The 16,023-nt window shown below is 41.4% G+C and overlaps 1 protein-coding gene across 6 annotated transcripts in view; it reads left to right on the top strand.

The window, feature by feature from the left end:
- The window catches only part of SEPTIN11 (septin 11), an 88,042-nt gene that overhangs the window by 34,467 nt on the left and 37,552 nt on the right, over window positions 1-16,023 (top strand). For all 6 annotated transcript variants that reach the window (XM_090266733.1, XM_090266730.1, XM_090266728.1 and 3 more), the window contains exon 2: window positions 10,547-10,661. In XM_090266733.1, the coding sequence (XP_090122859.1) occupies window positions 10,547-10,661 (115 nt within the window). The remainder of the gene's footprint in view (window positions 1-10,546; window positions 10,662-16,023) is intronic.

Genomic DNA, 16,023 nt, shown 5'->3' with positions numbered 1-16,023 from the left:
TCTCATTACAAGCTCATTGTGGTAAGTAAAAGCTCATTCCATTTTCAGAAAGGGACAGAAAGAAACAATGCCTTTGAAAAAGGAAGTGGCTAATTTGTATCTGTTGATAGAAATGGTGGCGTGGGGAAGGAAGTGTCCCATCTGTATTTCATCCTTTGATGATTAATGCGTTCAGTGAGTAGAACTCCATGAACTGAACCACAATATTTCTCAGATAGGAAGCACTGAGGAATTGATGTGTGAATATGAGGAGTCAAACTGCATGTAAAAAAGTTGAGAACAAAACTTCCCACCGATGCTGGCCCCTTAATTATCTTTGACCTCCTATTCATCACTGTTGAAAAAGCTTGTCTGAAAGATGTACCACACTGTAAAGGCAGGGCAGATGGACAGAAATGACTCAAATGAGCACCTGCGAGAATTTGGGTGGTTTTCTCCTCTGCAGGATAGGTGATGTGTTTGAAATGGACTCGAGTCATTTGGGATCCCACTGGGAAGCCAGAGGGTTTTGAGCTGATTAATGACCCTCCTCCATGACTGTCTCGTTAACACGCCCAGTAAAGGGCTTCTCGCCACCCCTGTGATGGAGGCGTTATGAGATGGCAGCTGTAGCATGTTTCCCATCTGATCGTGCCTTTCTGGAAACTTCTTGGCTATCTGTCACGTTGCTTCCCTCCCACCCCATCCTCTGAGCACTGCAAAATTTTCAAGAGTCCCTGGAATGCACACGTGGGTCTTGTCATTCCCAAACCTGAGACTTGCTGCTGATCAGCACTTTGTAACATGAGGCTGCTACAGGCATTAGTCACTTGGACTCCCAGCAGAAAGACTGATCTTTGGAAATGTCAGAAAATGTCTTTTGTGTTGTTGTTCGTTCTCAGCATCCAGTCAGATTTAACCTCTCAGTGTTTTCACTGAGTTTTAGAAAAACATTGTGTCTGTAAGAAAAAAGTGCTCCCACTTTTTTTCAGTTTTTGGATTGTCACTCTTGGTGCTGTTACTTACTGAAAGGCTGTTTCGCTAATAACCCCAATCTCCCCACCTCGGCCAAACCCTCAGCCTCCTCAGGATACAGATGGGGCTCTGTTCACTTCAGATACCCATTTCTGGGAACTTATTTTAAATAATATTTGCCTAACTGTTGCGTGAGAAATCTCATATCTTGATGGAACAAAGGTGAGCGCTGACCCGGAGACAAACTTGCAAGTGTTTGGGGAAGTGTGGACAGTTACGTTTCATGTGAAGGTGAGATGCAGAGGAGACAGACAAAAGACAGAGCTGGAGGCAGGGGTGGAAGAAGAACTGAAGCAACAATGTGCTTTCAGGCCTCCGGTTTGCTCCACAGCCGATACGAATTCCTGTCTCTGAAGACGGCCCAAGTGTGGTGGAGAGAAGGGTGGACCGGGCACCAGGGCGCTAGGGGCTTTGGTCCTCTCTCCACCTGGCCCTGTGCAGAGGGAATACCAACCAGTCCCTGTACCTGCCTTTTTATCTGAGAATGAGGAGGTCAGAAAATAGGATTTATGGGAAACATCACACCGACTACAAATTTGGATGAGGTCTAATTGGGGGTAGTGTTAGGAAAAGAGGAAGAGCCAAGTTATGGGTTTCCGGGCTCAGAAATAGAAATCAGCTGGTAGACAGGATGCACAAAGGTCACTTAACAGGGTTGGGTGGGAAAGGTCAACCAAAAAAATGGTGTGATGGGCAATTTTTACATCTGGGCCCAGAGGAGAAAAGCTAATCTGGGACAGATGTCGTCAAGAAGGCTTCACTGTCCAATTCAGAGGATAGAGGGGCAGGGGGTCGGGGGGAGGGTGTAAGATGATTGATTAAAACAATGGGCTTCTTCCTTCTGCAAGAGGGTGGAGGTGTGTAAGTTTATTAAGACTTTTAGGAATATACATACCTGTTGATATTATTCTACGGCCTCTCTAACATGTTGAAGTAGATGTTGCCAATTGAGATTAGAAAATGGGAGGTAGGACAGATGTGAATTGAGAATGGGGGATGAGATGAGTCCTGTTAGGAGGTGTTGGCCTAGAGGTGGCCCGGCTTTGGATACACAGGAGGGAGATGGGTTTAGGACTCAAGTTGCTAGCCTGTGGTTGGTCACTAAAGTCACAGGCAAGGATGAAGTCACTTAAGAAAAGTGTGTCAAAGGAGCACAGAGAATCACATCCATTCTTGCAACAGCCCTGGGAGATAGTTTATATTAAAGTTGACAAAACTGAGGCTGAGAACTTAAATGACTTACCCTAGGTCACACAGCTGAACAATGACAGTCCTTGACTACACATGTCAAACACTTTCCGCTGCAGTATCCTGTTTTCTGCTTACTCTTATCACTTTCAATGTGACTTGGTTCAGTTATTAGAAAAACTCACATTTTCCTCAAAGATTTTATACATACCTAATAGCTGTAATAAAAATTGCAGGCTTACCTCCTTTAGAAAGATTTTTTTACTATTTACTTATTATTATCATTACCTGATTTTTAAAATCTTATTTTCTATTAAGAAAAAGTGTGAAGTGTGTTCTTTTTGGGGGGGGGGGCGGTAATAATTCAAATATTACAGAAACAACAATTTAGAAAGTAAAATTTTTCTATAATCCTATCACCTCCAAAGAAAATCCCTACACCACATTATTTTTGCAAGGACATGGAAAAGCAAAATATTTTTCCCTCCATTGGCAGTCTTTTGGAGACAATTACTTAGAGGTGGCACTTGAAATTGGGACAGCTACTCAATATTAATCAAGATTCTTTCTGGTTATCTGGTGGTGTTTTCCAGGGTGGCTTTCTCCATCTGGTGGTCAGAGCTTATGTCCCTGGCTTTGTGGCCGGAGAGCTGGCCCCAGGATTCCCCTTCTTCTCAGTCCTAACTTCCAGCTGGGCTGCACTCAGGTTCTTTTCTCATATGGTTTTCTTCCTAACTGTTCCCCTCACTATTCTGCTGCTTGTGGGAGACAGTTTCCTTGGGGGTTTTCTTGGCTGCAGCCTTGGGATTTCTTGGTATAGATGGCAAGCAGAGAAGTGAATGTTGACCAAGTCATCCTTAAAGAACATGGTCCTCATTGGTAATGAGATGCTTCAGACATTTATGTTATGAAAGTTACCCCAGCAATGCCTAGCCTTGAAAACATTCCGATGCAGGCTTCATAGTTGTGGTTTAGGTCGATACTTTGCATTCCAGTGTTTTCCCTTTTGCATGGGAACTAAGGGCGTTTCCCATCTTCCCACCAACTTTCCCTTCTTTAGAAGAGAATATGAAACCAGTTCAATACTCGCTAAGATGTAGTTATGTTAGGGCATGTATTTACAAAAATGATCAATCAGGCACTTGGGTACAACTTACTTCTTGACAGTTTGTGAGGCTAGAATTTCTCCAAGTACTGGGAAGTGGCCATTCAAGGATTTAGTGGGAGAAGCAGCATGTTCTCTTTGCCTCTCTTCAGCACCTGTAAGCAGCAGAAACAGAACCTCAAAAAAAGACACAACCTAAGATGAAAGGATATGATATGTACCTCTACTTTTCTCCAAGTGGGCGTCTTCTTTATGGAGAAAAGAGAGAGTAAAGGGAGGATGCCCCGTGGTTCCATCTCAGCTCCAGTTAAAATTGAACGCTCATTTTCTTAAGACTCAAGCTTTAACATTTCTGCCTCCTCCCATCAGGCACTGCTGGTCAGAAGGACTCTTTTTTCATCTGAATATATATGATAAAATCTGCATATCACCTGTACATAGGAACTGTCTACTAAATTAATAATATTTAACAATGCTGCAGACTAATAACATGTTTTTACATACTATGTAGGCTGCTGGAAGAACGATCAGTTAATCACATAAGTTCTAAGCTATCCTGTACTTTGGATAGCTTATGGTTATATATTTGTGACTTTTCCATTAACATCTGTGTGTCCCACTAGACTGTGAGCTCCATGCACCAGGAATGCTTTGTTTTCTTGCCATCATCTCTTTAACATTTAGCGTGGTTATCCAGCACATGTTTGTACTCAATAAATATTTGTTGAATGAATGAAAAGCAAGAGTAATGATTTACTTTTCTTCTTGAAGGCAGATAATTAACATACACAGAAGAGTTATTTCCTGTTTTGTTTTGAGGCTGTAAGTCCACATTTCAAATATCTTGTGGAAGGCTGCAGGCATAGCTGAAGGAAAAAAACAATGTATTTAAGCAAGGCAGTTATAGAGGGTGGGTTTATAACTTTAAAACCAAGTCATAATTATTATATTTAAACAAGCAAAAATGAAAAGGTCAGGTGGAAAACACAGAGGCATGCACACAGATTTATATTAGGTTTGGAAGTTTCTGGATAACTGATAGAAACTCCCTTTCAAGAGTCATTGAAAAATTGAGCCATCCTGACCTGGCAAAAGAAAATACACTACCAGGAATTTTTCATCCCTTGTTGGCTTTCCTCATGGGATGTATGCATCTCTGACGTCCAGACTCAAGAAACCTTAGAATTGGCATTAGAACCAAAGACTTTGCTTAGAGGGCATTTGGTTAAATCTCCTCATTTAACAGATGAGAAAACATAAGACTGGGGATTAAGTGACTTGGATCAATATAGTTGTCATAAAACAAGAGATTGAGAAGAATGTAATCAGCACCTCTTGTCAACAAAAACCTCCAGCTCTCTAAATGAATGCATAAAAGAAGTTATCCTTAAATTAAAAAGTGATTTAAATTTTAAAGAGAGAAAGATCTTTCTAAATTGTAATATCTGTCTTTAAAGGCAAAAATAAAATCTGTTGTTTTCAGCATACATTAAAACATACCCCTCCTTGGTAACCTGCTCTGGCTTCCGCTGGCTGATAAGGATCAGCTGTTTTAGATGACCAAACTCCATCTACTGAGGCCTTCAGTTTCAAAAGTAAAGAAACAGATAGCACTTCACTTTTGAGCATGATGAATAGAACCCATATGGGCACATTTAGTGGGTTCATTTCAAGAGGCTCTGGGCTGAATTAAAATAGAAGCAAAAGGGAAGATGGGGATCCAGAATGGTTTGTGGCCTTGGAGGGGGTTGAGGCCTGCAAACAGGAATGGATTCTATGACAGCTTTGTCCCCAGCTTTGTAAATGCCTTTCGGATTTGGGGTGGATTTTCTTCCTGTTACAACCCTTATTCTCTCTTCCACTTCCTCTTTGTTCACTCTGTTGTTCCCTTGTGGTTTTTCTTTCTTGGTTAGTCTGAGGGCGTGCAGATCAGCAGCTTGTCCTGGCGTGCCCAGCAGCGGCAGGGGAGCTCCTGCGCCATTTCAGACTTTAAAATTACACTGTCTTGTCCTCCCACCTAATTTTGGGAAAGGAAGCCCAGGTTTCCTGAGGATCTGCTAATGGCTAGGCACTCTCATACATGCCCACATGTTCCATTTGTACTGATGGAAAAACAGAGACTAAAGCAAGTAGGAAGCAAAGCTGGGATTCAAACCCATGGCTGTCTTAAGTCCAAGCCTTTTGCCAACCTGCTTCTGGTTAAGCAAGGTTTGGAATTGTGGAATATTCTTTAAAGCAGCACTCAGAATGCTAAGTGTGGGCACACATTCTTATATAATTTGTCTTGTAATTATTTCAATAATGAAGTCAACCTGGCATTATCTGAAATACTTGTCAATTATACATTTTAGAGTATACATTTATAGTAAAGTGATCATTTGGGCATAGATAACATTTACCTGGAAGATTTCAGTAAACTGGATTTTTGTTAACCTGGTAGATTTGGGGGGCCCTGGCCTTCCTAAATGATGCTTTCTGATTTTTTGTAGCCCGCTCCCTAATGTCATCCCACAGTTAAAATTCCCAGCCCCCCAATATTATCCCATAGTTAAAGTCATGTTGTTTATTACTTTTACCCTTAGTTAGCATTACATTTACTTAGGTCTTGTCTTGTCTCTGTTGCTACATTGTACCCCTCTTAAAGGCAGGAAGGGTGTTTATCAGTGAATAAAAAACAAAACAAAACGTATTTTCCTCCCTTAGTGCTTTGAGCAGTGAATATTTTTGAGTGAATAAATAATTGTATCCATGTGGAGATTCTCTGAAGAGAGAAAAATGAGATTGTCAAGTTAAAGACCGGTTATTTTATTTTATACCACAGAATTTAGTCACAACCCATTTCAAGGTAGAATGGGCACACTAATTATCTAAGTACAAACCTAGATGGATTAGCAAGTGGAGAACTAAATCAATTAAGGTCTTCTTACTTAGTGGCTTCATGTTGGTCAAAACTAAGCCTTATATTATTGGCTTCATGTGCCATAGTTTGCAAAAATCAAAATCAAGTCTCAGCGTTGCCAGGACCAGTGAAAATATACTTGGAACTACTTTGCCAATACTAATTCTTGACTTCCACCTCTTATGATTGCCAAAGAATTACAATTTTAGAGAATATTTTCCCTTTCTATTTTAACATACTGGGTTTTTATAACACTAAAATCATTGTATTGTTTGGAGTGCCTGGAAACTTGGATCAGCGATTTTCAACCAGTGTGCCACAAAAATGTTCAAACATGCCATACGACTATTTAGTCAGGGGCGCTGACCTCTTTTCCCTTAGATTGTCAAATTTAAAAAATGACAGCAACTAACACAATATCCATCCAGTGGGAATGAAGCAAAATAATACCTATTTTTTGTGTGTGTTCAGATTGGCAAAAAGTATAATACTTCTGATGTGCCACAGAAATTTAGTAATTGGTTGAAGTGTGCCATGAGATGAAAAAGGTTAAGCATCACTGCCTTAGATCATCATGAGATAGCAGTGACTAATGACACATTTCAGCCCCTCAGCGTACTAGCCATATGACCTTGGGCAAGTACTGAACTTCTGTCCTCTGTTTTCTCATCTGTAAGTTGAGACTGGGTAATAATAGTGACTACCTCATAGAGTTTTTAAGAGAAATTAACTGGTTTGTTCATGTTCATGTTTCTGGAACATTGGAAGTGGTCAATAGATGTTAGCCTTTAGGATGATGATCATGGAATACCAAATAACTGAGCCACCTTTATCGCATCATAATTTTCCTTTTATTGGTAAGGGGTATGTTCACTGAGACTTCTTAATAAAAACAATGATGGAAATAAAACTTCAGTGGGCTCTAGAAGGTTTGGGTGTATGAACACTGGCCCTTCCAGACAGAGGAAATAGTATGAGCAAACTCTGACGTGGAGAAACCTGGGATTGCCCCAGGAAAGGCCGGCAATTCAGTTGAACTGCCGTATGAGGGGTATCTTGGGGAGAATTGGGAGATCCAGGAGGAATAGAGATTTGGGTTTAGCCCATGGAGATTTTGAGATGGCAGGCCAGGGGGGTTGAACCTTTGAATACTGAGATCCATTTGGCGGTCAGGTCCAGAGAGGATTAGAGGGAACAGGATCTGGGCAAGACCAGATGGAAAGCTGTTGGATTAGTAGGAATAGAGAAGGGGATGTGGCATTGGTAGCAATTTGAAATTGATACAGGGGGTACGTGGGTCTCAAGCATAGATAAGTGCCACCGACAGAAATAGGGAGCTCGGGAGTAGGGGTGGATTTAGAACAGAGGAAAATGATTTCAGTTGGAGATGCAGATAGGACAACCCCAAACGACCCTTTGATAGAAATTCAGAACTGGGACACAGGTGAGGAGATTGGTTTCAGAGATAAAGTTCCAGAGTCAATTCTGAGGGTGGTAACGACAGATTCTGTGAGGTTCCTGGAGACCACGCCTCTAGACTCAGAAGAGACCCCACGTTCTTTGGACAGAAACAGCGAAGGCATGACTCAGTAAACGTGGTGCCATAAAATGCTGGAGTGCAGGGATTTGATTTGTGTGAATTAGAGCCTCTCGTCACATTTCCTACATGCCGTCCAGGTTTTTAGCTTGTTCATGGACCAAAGGAGAGACTCCTACTTCCCTTTTTCCCCATCACACACTGAAGGATAAGAACTCCCAGGATTCCTTTAATACTGGGCAGAGAAATAGGCTCAGATTATGGAATTTTAAAATGGCATTATAAAATTTGCATATTTTATATTACAAAGTTAGAAGACAGAGACTCTGCAGACATAACTTTGAACTTAAAAAATTTCAAGACCAAACTGCTTTATAACCCTTCATTACGTGTGTGGTTTTTCAGTGGATATAAAAATACTCAGTGGATGTGTGGGTGGTTTCTCATGTTTTGGAAATGGTGAGAATATGAGATGCCGAGCATTGGGTTCTGCATTGAGAGCTATAATTACTAACTCTGATTCTTGACCAGGATTGGCTTATGGTGGATATCTGAATCTGAAAAACCCAACACTCCAGAATCCAGCCCAATAAACCATTCCCCCCCTACTGATCCCTGGAAATGAAAAGAATTATTGTGGCTGAGAGGAGAAAGAATGTAGAATGGCTCTTCCTAGCCTTGTCCCCTTTTATGCCATTCAGTGATGTGACTGAAATGCAGGCTGGTGTTGCCTCTGCGAGCTTGATACGCAACAGCCACTGCACAGCTGGGATGGAAAGAGTTCTAAATATAACCCAGGCTCCTTTCAAATCCTCCTCCCCCAAGTCTTGGCGGATGTGGTAAACTCCCCAGAAGAACCTTGCTGCCTGAACCTCTGAGGTATCTGGAGAGGAAGAGACAGGTAATATGGTAGATTAGGGCCGTGTGGTGTGTGAGGAGGCCTGGTCAGCTGCCAGGACTACCACCTGCTGGGGCCCTCTCCGGAAGCCGTTTGGTGAGCTGCCCACCATGCTGTCCTGTTCTAGGATAAGTGCCTGCTCTTGAGGCTCATATTCACTGTTGGCAGGTTTCAAGGAAACTATTCATAGACCAAGCATCTGTTTTCTGTCCCATTGACCTCAAACCTGCAGCTGCCACCATGGTATTCAAGCAGTGTGATGGTTTTTAGTGTTTTTCACAGAATCGGAATTTTAGAGCTGACAAGGACCTTAAACATTGTATTGTTAACAAAACGTCCTCTTAAAATCACTGCATTCAGGAAGTCCCGTTGTTCTGCCTGTATAGTGATCTTAGCAATTTGGAAACAAAGTCTCAGTCCTTTATTATTAAAAGAAATCACTTTCTTCATTATCTAACACAAATAGCCATAATGAAAACCAGTATTTTGTTTTTAAAAAATAGTAAGTGACCCTGGACAAAGCTTTTTTCTTTTTTCATAAAATATGTAAATTTGAGGCTCTTTTTCTTTCCCAGACATCAGTACTTTGAATGTAAAGTTCATGGGCAAAAAGCTAGATCACCAGGAGGCCTGTTTTCAAGAGGCTTCCAATACCTGGTTTCTTGAATCCCAAACCGTAACCATGGTGTTGTAATTGAAGGGCCATCGCCAACCTCTGCTCTCCTGGAGAGAAGGGTTTTACAGACCATCTCCAGCACCCATAGGATGCCTTCAAAGGAGCAAAGGCTGTTGGAACCATTTTATACAGCAGCATAAATCACCCAACTTTTGTCCTCATGCAAAGACTTTTTTTGGTCATTGCTTTTAGAGGGAAAGGAAGGGAGAGAGAGAAACATCAATGTAAGAACAACATCGATTGATTGGTTGCCTCCTGTTCGCATCCGGACCAGGGATGGGACCACAATCTTTAAGTTACTGGTGATGCTCTAGCCAACTGAGACACCCTGGCCTGGGCTAAATCACCCAACTTTTAAAACATACTCAATCTAGTCCTTCAGTAAACTCTGAGAAGGCTGGGTGAAGGGAGCCTGTGCTAGGAGTTGTGTAGAGGAGAACAAGGAGCCCCCAGAAGCCTGTGCACAGAAAGGAGAAGATGGGACCAATTCCTGTGCTGAGCAGTTTTTAAATATGTTGCATTATGATGGTTGCAGAATCTCCATAATTGTAACAAGTATGTCTTCTCCATTGTGAGCTTCTCAAAGCTCCTTCAGTGATTCTGGAAGAGTGTTATTTATTTATTACTCTGGGTTGAAAGTAATTTGGAAGTTTTTCTTGAGTGTTCAAAATGATTGGGACTCTTTTTTTTTTTTTAAGATTTTATTTATTTATTTTTAGAGAGAGGGGAAGGGAGGGAGGAAGAGAGGAAGACAAACATCAGTGTGTGATTGCCTTTCGTGCACCTTGAGCTGGGGACCTGGCCTGCAACCCAGGCATGTGCCCTGACTGGGAATCGAACCTGAGACCCTTTGGTTCTCAGGCTGGTGCTCAATCCACTGAGCCACACCAGCCAGGGCTGGAACTTTTTTGTATCTCTTAATACATATCTGATATAGTCATCTCTAGAAGCTCAATTTTCCCTGGACCAGTATATGTGTAACAAGGCATTAGGCACCTTGGGAGACAATTCACTTTGGGAATCAGATAGTCTATTTTGTGGAAAGAGCGTGGCTTTGGAGTTGTTATGCCTTCTGCTGTGTAGAAACCAAGGAGGATGTGGGTAGAGAGGGAAGCCCTTTTTTCCATACATGTCAGGAAGAAAGGAAGGGTGAGGGTAATGTCCATTATGTGTGGTACCCACATAGCAAAGTTCATGGATTCTCAAACATTTCCCCTCTGAAATTCCAGAATGAAGAGCTTCGAAACTTGTCCCTTTCTGGCCATGTTGGATTTGACAGTCTTCCTGACCAGCTGGTCAACAAGTCTACTTCTCAAGGATTCTGTTTCAACATCCTGTGTGTTGGTAAGTGTCTTATCACATACTGCTGAACAAGGAGTCTGACCTTTACCTCTGGTAGGTGACTGTCAGAGGGATACATTTCAGGGAAATAAGTGGAATGATATTTTTACTCTTTTTTTTTTTTTTTCATTAAGAAAGCATGGCAATAATATCCACTCTATATATGCCACACAGTTACAAAAACTGAAACTTCTTTTGAGTAAATGCTTAGTTTTGTGGTGTTGCACAAATTATTTGTATTTGTGTTGCACAGTCAAGTTAGTGGTCAGTTTAATGTTGTTATTAAAAGATTTATTTTAGTTTTTGTTGGGGTACTTAGACCCTAACTAGACACTAGAAGTTAAAAGAAGGAACTGAGATGTGCATACACAGTAAGATCACTCAAAGCCTTTTAAGAATTTGTTTCTAGGGTCTCTGACTACAGTGCAATAATATCCTCCATTGAAGTTTTTTAAAAAGATATTCTACCTACCATAAGTAAAATCTGAAACCACTCTAAATACTTTAATAAACTTAGAATGTTTAAAAGTTTTGCTTTTAGAGCAAAAGACAATTTAAAATTCTGTTTTATATTTGAAATAAGTTTTCTGCTTGAATTGTCAAATTAAGCTTTTGTCCTTAAGTTAGAATCTAAAATTGGCCTTAGTTTATTCCTGGTAGTCAGATGGCAAAAGCTAAGGACAACTGACTTGCTTGCATCCTCAGTATGTTTTATTCATATCCTTTAATCATTGCACATTGGCCTAGGCCTGTGGCCATGGTATTTTTCTTCTTTCTAGCCATATCCTTTTTCAACTAAGAGGATAAAGGTAGAAAAGAAAGTTGGAAAAGAGAAAAATAGAAATAAACATCTCCTGTTGGTTTGAAGCAAAAATATCCCTGCAGCACATAATGGCCTTTCTTTCAACTTCTCTGTGGCTCCTGATAAAAGACCAGCCTAGACAGCGGTGAAGTGGTTTGGGCTACATCATCCTGTTGCCCTTGTCCCCTGGGCATATTCTCCTGAGACATCACTCTGAGGGAGACCAAAAGGAATTCTATGTTTCTATATGGAGCCAAGTGGATCACCCTTCGCCCAGGCTTGGCAGAATGTACCAGACTTACTTCTCTTGTCCAAGTAAAATGAAACAAATTTAGAAAAGGTGTGTGCTCTAAGTAAGAACCACCATTTTTAACGATATTTGATGGGGTGGGGGGCAGATTTTTTCCTGTTTGAAAGTATTTGCGCATATTGAATGTAGCTGCTGCACTGGACATTTAGTAGTAAAAAGCCACAGTTGATTTGCACACAGACCAGCTTGCTCTCTGGCGTTATGTCTTCAGCACTGTGTAAGGGAAAGACTGGAGAAAAACATGACCAGGGCAGCCAGCTCTCACGCTTTCCCCTTTTCCTTAAGTGAAGCCCTTCAAAATTCAGCAGGGGACCTCCTGAATGGCAGCTAGTGCTACAGAATGGCGTGAATGAATTGCCTTTTCTCTTACGATAAATGCTCATTGCAGAGCCTGCAATTCTTCATTAGCATAGCAATTTGCTGGCAATTTGTTGATTTTCTATTGAAAAGTAGGCTAAATTGTAGGCCAGTTGCTATTCTGGCTTCTCTTCTGTGCCTCCCCCAGCCTTGTCTTCAAAATCAGCTTCGCAAATACATGTGAGAGTTATGTCCCAGCCCCTGCAAAGTAGGGGGAAAGCCTTCCAGGGGGACTGGGCTTGCTGGACGGACCTGGTGTGACCGGGTGTGTGGTGTGAAGTGGGCGTGTTGGCTCACTGGCTGACCCCTTGTGTTACACAACACAGTTACAGTGCTGGTTGGTATTCCCTGCAAGTCACATCCGTGCTGCCCTGTTGGAATTGTGAAGCAGCTGTTGTTTTGACTCGCCTGTGTGGGTGATAATACCTATGATGCTTAGATTTTAATCCTGGTTTCATTCTTAGACATGTTTAAAATGAGTTTTTAAAACTAACAAATATGATACATATTTTTTGTTTAAAAAATTATAAACCCCTCCTTTTCTTTTTTTCACCCTCATTTCCCTTCCACAGAAATAACACTGTGAAATTCTTCTAGAAACTTTCTACATCTTTCTGTACTTGGATATGATTTTTGGAGGCTTAAAACCATACCAGTTTTTATGATTATGATTATTATCATGTTGCGGTTCTCTAGAAGTCCAACCTATGCCTCACTCGGATAGATTCAAGGCATCTGTAGGGCCACTGACCTTTCCAGAACCTCTGAGGAGGATATGTGACCTTTCATTTTCTAGGTTCTAGAGGCTGCCTGCATTCCTTGGCTCTTGGACCCTCCATCTTCAAAGCTAGCAACATTGCATCTCTTACTGTTCTCATATGAGGGAATTTTCCATAGAGAATTGCTAAAATCCCGTTGAAGCTCAGTTAAGACTCTTCCTCAACCCCCAAACACTGAAAAGGTAATACATATACTGACTGGTGTAATTAAGGACTGTTGGCACAAGGGAATCAGAAAGTGTCTTCAGGGCTGTGTCTCTGGTTCTTGATCCTGCTTGCTTGCTTCTGCTTCTTCCTTCTGCTTGCTTCTACTTGGCTTCACGTTCAGGGTCTTCTTTCTTCATGGAGGTAATATGGCCTCCAGCAGGGTTGCCAGCCTAGCATTCTGACAACTCTCACCGAGTACTTACAGGATGTCTCTGAGGGACCAGATCCTAGTCCTATGCCCACTCAGGGCAAGAGATGGAGTGAGTCCAGCCCCAAAACATAGGAAAGAAGACTTCAACAGAAAGAAGATGGGCATGAGAGAGGCACACACTGGACAGCCAAGAAGTTTGTTTAGTGTTTCCCGTATGATGGCTCCAATAGTGCTTAGTTGTCTTTAACTGCATTCAAAACAATTTTGTTATATTGTATTGTGACAGCTGTCATATTAGCTTGCAAATGTGTCAAAAGTGCTTTATGAAGTTTCTTGGTACTACTGACGTTCTGGCCAAATAATTCTTTGCTATGGGACTGTCTTACACATCGGAAGATGTTTTTAGCAGCACCCCAGCCTCTCCCCACTAGAAGCCAATAGTGGGAGATAGCTGACATACTCAAAATATCTAAATCAATAAAATTATTGGTGAAAATGAAAAATGTGTCTTTTATTTTATGAAAAAATGAAATTGACTTTTTGGTCAACCCAACAACAGCTCTCTCACAATTATAAAAGCATGTTTTTAGTTTGGTTTTAGAGATCATGCTGCTCATATTCTTCTGTGTTTTCTTTTTTTCACTCCATAGTAAGTCCTGGCTGTTCTTCCTGCCAGTATGTGAAGCTAAGAGGTCCTTTTCCATAACTCTTTGGAGCCCGGTGGTTGGAGCCAACACTAGTTCTTTGGGACAAAGGGGTGTCAGCATTAATATTAAGGGTACTTATCCTCAGAGAGTAGAGCGCATCAAATCTTTTTACCATAAGTATTTTATAGCAAAGTATCTGTATAAGAAGACAACTCTCACTGTCAATTAATGGTCCATCTATTTTTGAAATAAATTCTATGAAAAAGTGTTCTAGTTGATCAAAACATTTTGACAGCCACCTGGAGGAATAGGTGTCATATTCAGCTTAGGAGTATCCATGGAACTTTTGTTTCTCCTTGTCATCCTGCTTGCTGTCCCATTTGTAATTTTTTATACAATATGTGCATGTATGGTGTTTGTAGCATCATTAAATTATTTTCATGTGATAAATATGAAAGGGAATTGAGGACTTTTTAAGAAGTTATGAGCCTAGTAAGAAAACTGAAGATATTTATCAAAAAGTTCTTAGAATTGTAATTTTGTTTTGTGGCAAGACACTTTTTTTGCAAACAGAGGAAACAAACCAGAGCAGAAACTAATCCTGGCATGAGCTTAGTTTAGTTTTAGAGGCACTGAATTAAATGTCTGTTATTAGCACCCGTCTCTGTTGAGGTCTGGAAAGAAATGTAACAAGGCGTGTGAGAATAGTGTTCACGGAACTGGGAAGCACTAAATTGGGTCCCAGAACACCCAGCACCTCATCGCTCCCGCACTCTCCATCGTGCATACAACAACGCACTAAGTCACCCCAAAGCTGCACTTTGGTTTAAATAAAGCCTTCTCTGTCTGTATTCCTCCGGAGATTCTAAATTAGTATTCAGCCTTTCTCCACAAATTTAAATTTAAATATCTTCCTCACTCATTTTCCATAATGACACTAGCTCTGCGAGAAACTCCAACATTGGCCCAGCTGTGTGCTGGCTCTCTGTGCCATACAAAGACAGGGAAAATACTGTAACATCCCTGCTTTTGAAGAGGAACCCATTCAGTAGTCGTCGTCATCGGCAGCCGTCCGTCTCGAGAGACGATGGTGTAGCTTCTTAAGAGTCTATCTGCACCGCCGAGAATGGCTGTGCAGTCCGACTCGGGAGTGACACGGTATCTGTCTCCTCCCGTGTTGAATCGACATCATGCGATGACGCTGAAGCTACAGAGCCTGGGCAGGGTGATATGGAGGGTCTGCTGTTGCCCATGCAGCAGACCCCCCCTCTCTTCGCAGCTGAAGGGTCCAAGGGAAAGACGGAGTCAATACAGCTTGGCTTCAGGTGCGCCGCAGGAGTTGCCGCTGTTGACTACAACGTCAAACCGCCTTAGGAACTCCGGCTCCGGATTTTCTGTCGGGGTTTACTCCCTTAGCCTTTCCCCTGAAGAGGTATGCCGCAAGGCAGCGGAGGTTTTTTGGAGTCAGAGTTTTCCTTCTCTGATGTGCCCTGACTGGAAGATCGAACCAGCGACACTTAGCTCGCAGGCTGACGCTCAATCCACGGAGCCAAACCAGCCAGGGCCATTCAGTAGTAGGGCAAAGAAATGAAGAATACATTTTGAAAACAGAAACTTTTAAAATAACCGTGATTATTTTGAGGGAAAGACTGAAAAGGAATAGAAGACAGACCAGCTTAAGATTTTTTTAACGAAGGCTGTATTGTCAATATCCATTGTAGGATTTTACAATCAAGTTGTGAACATTTTTATGCCATCTTGCTTTTCCAGGAGAGTATATAAAGTAGTTTGCAGGATGAAATGAATGAGTAAATGAATAAAAGTACAATGAACCACCAAAGATAAACTGAGGTTAGGGATAGAGTCAGAATTCAAAGCCCTCAGGTCTGCCTATAGCTGTTGATTGTGTCAGGAATACGTCTGACTTTTAGTCAGTGCTCAGAGCGTAGAGGAAATCCATTCATTCAGCAGACATTTATTGAGCACATATTATGTGCCAAATGTAAGTTAAAAGTTTTAAAATGACAGATTTATAGTATCTTTACAGTTGAAACAGTTGCTTGAGATGAAATACTGTTTCACCAGGAAAAATTTCTCCTGTGGATTTTCAGG

This window comes from Furipterus horrens, unplaced genomic scaffold, assembly GCF_987537825.1.
Source record: "Furipterus horrens unplaced genomic scaffold, mFurHor1.1.pri manual_scaffold_2, whole genome shotgun sequence".
In the NCBI taxonomy this organism is placed as follows: domain Eukaryota; kingdom Metazoa; phylum Chordata; class Mammalia; order Chiroptera; family Furipteridae; genus Furipterus; species Furipterus horrens.
This window is presented reverse-complemented; position numbering and strand designations above follow the sequence as displayed.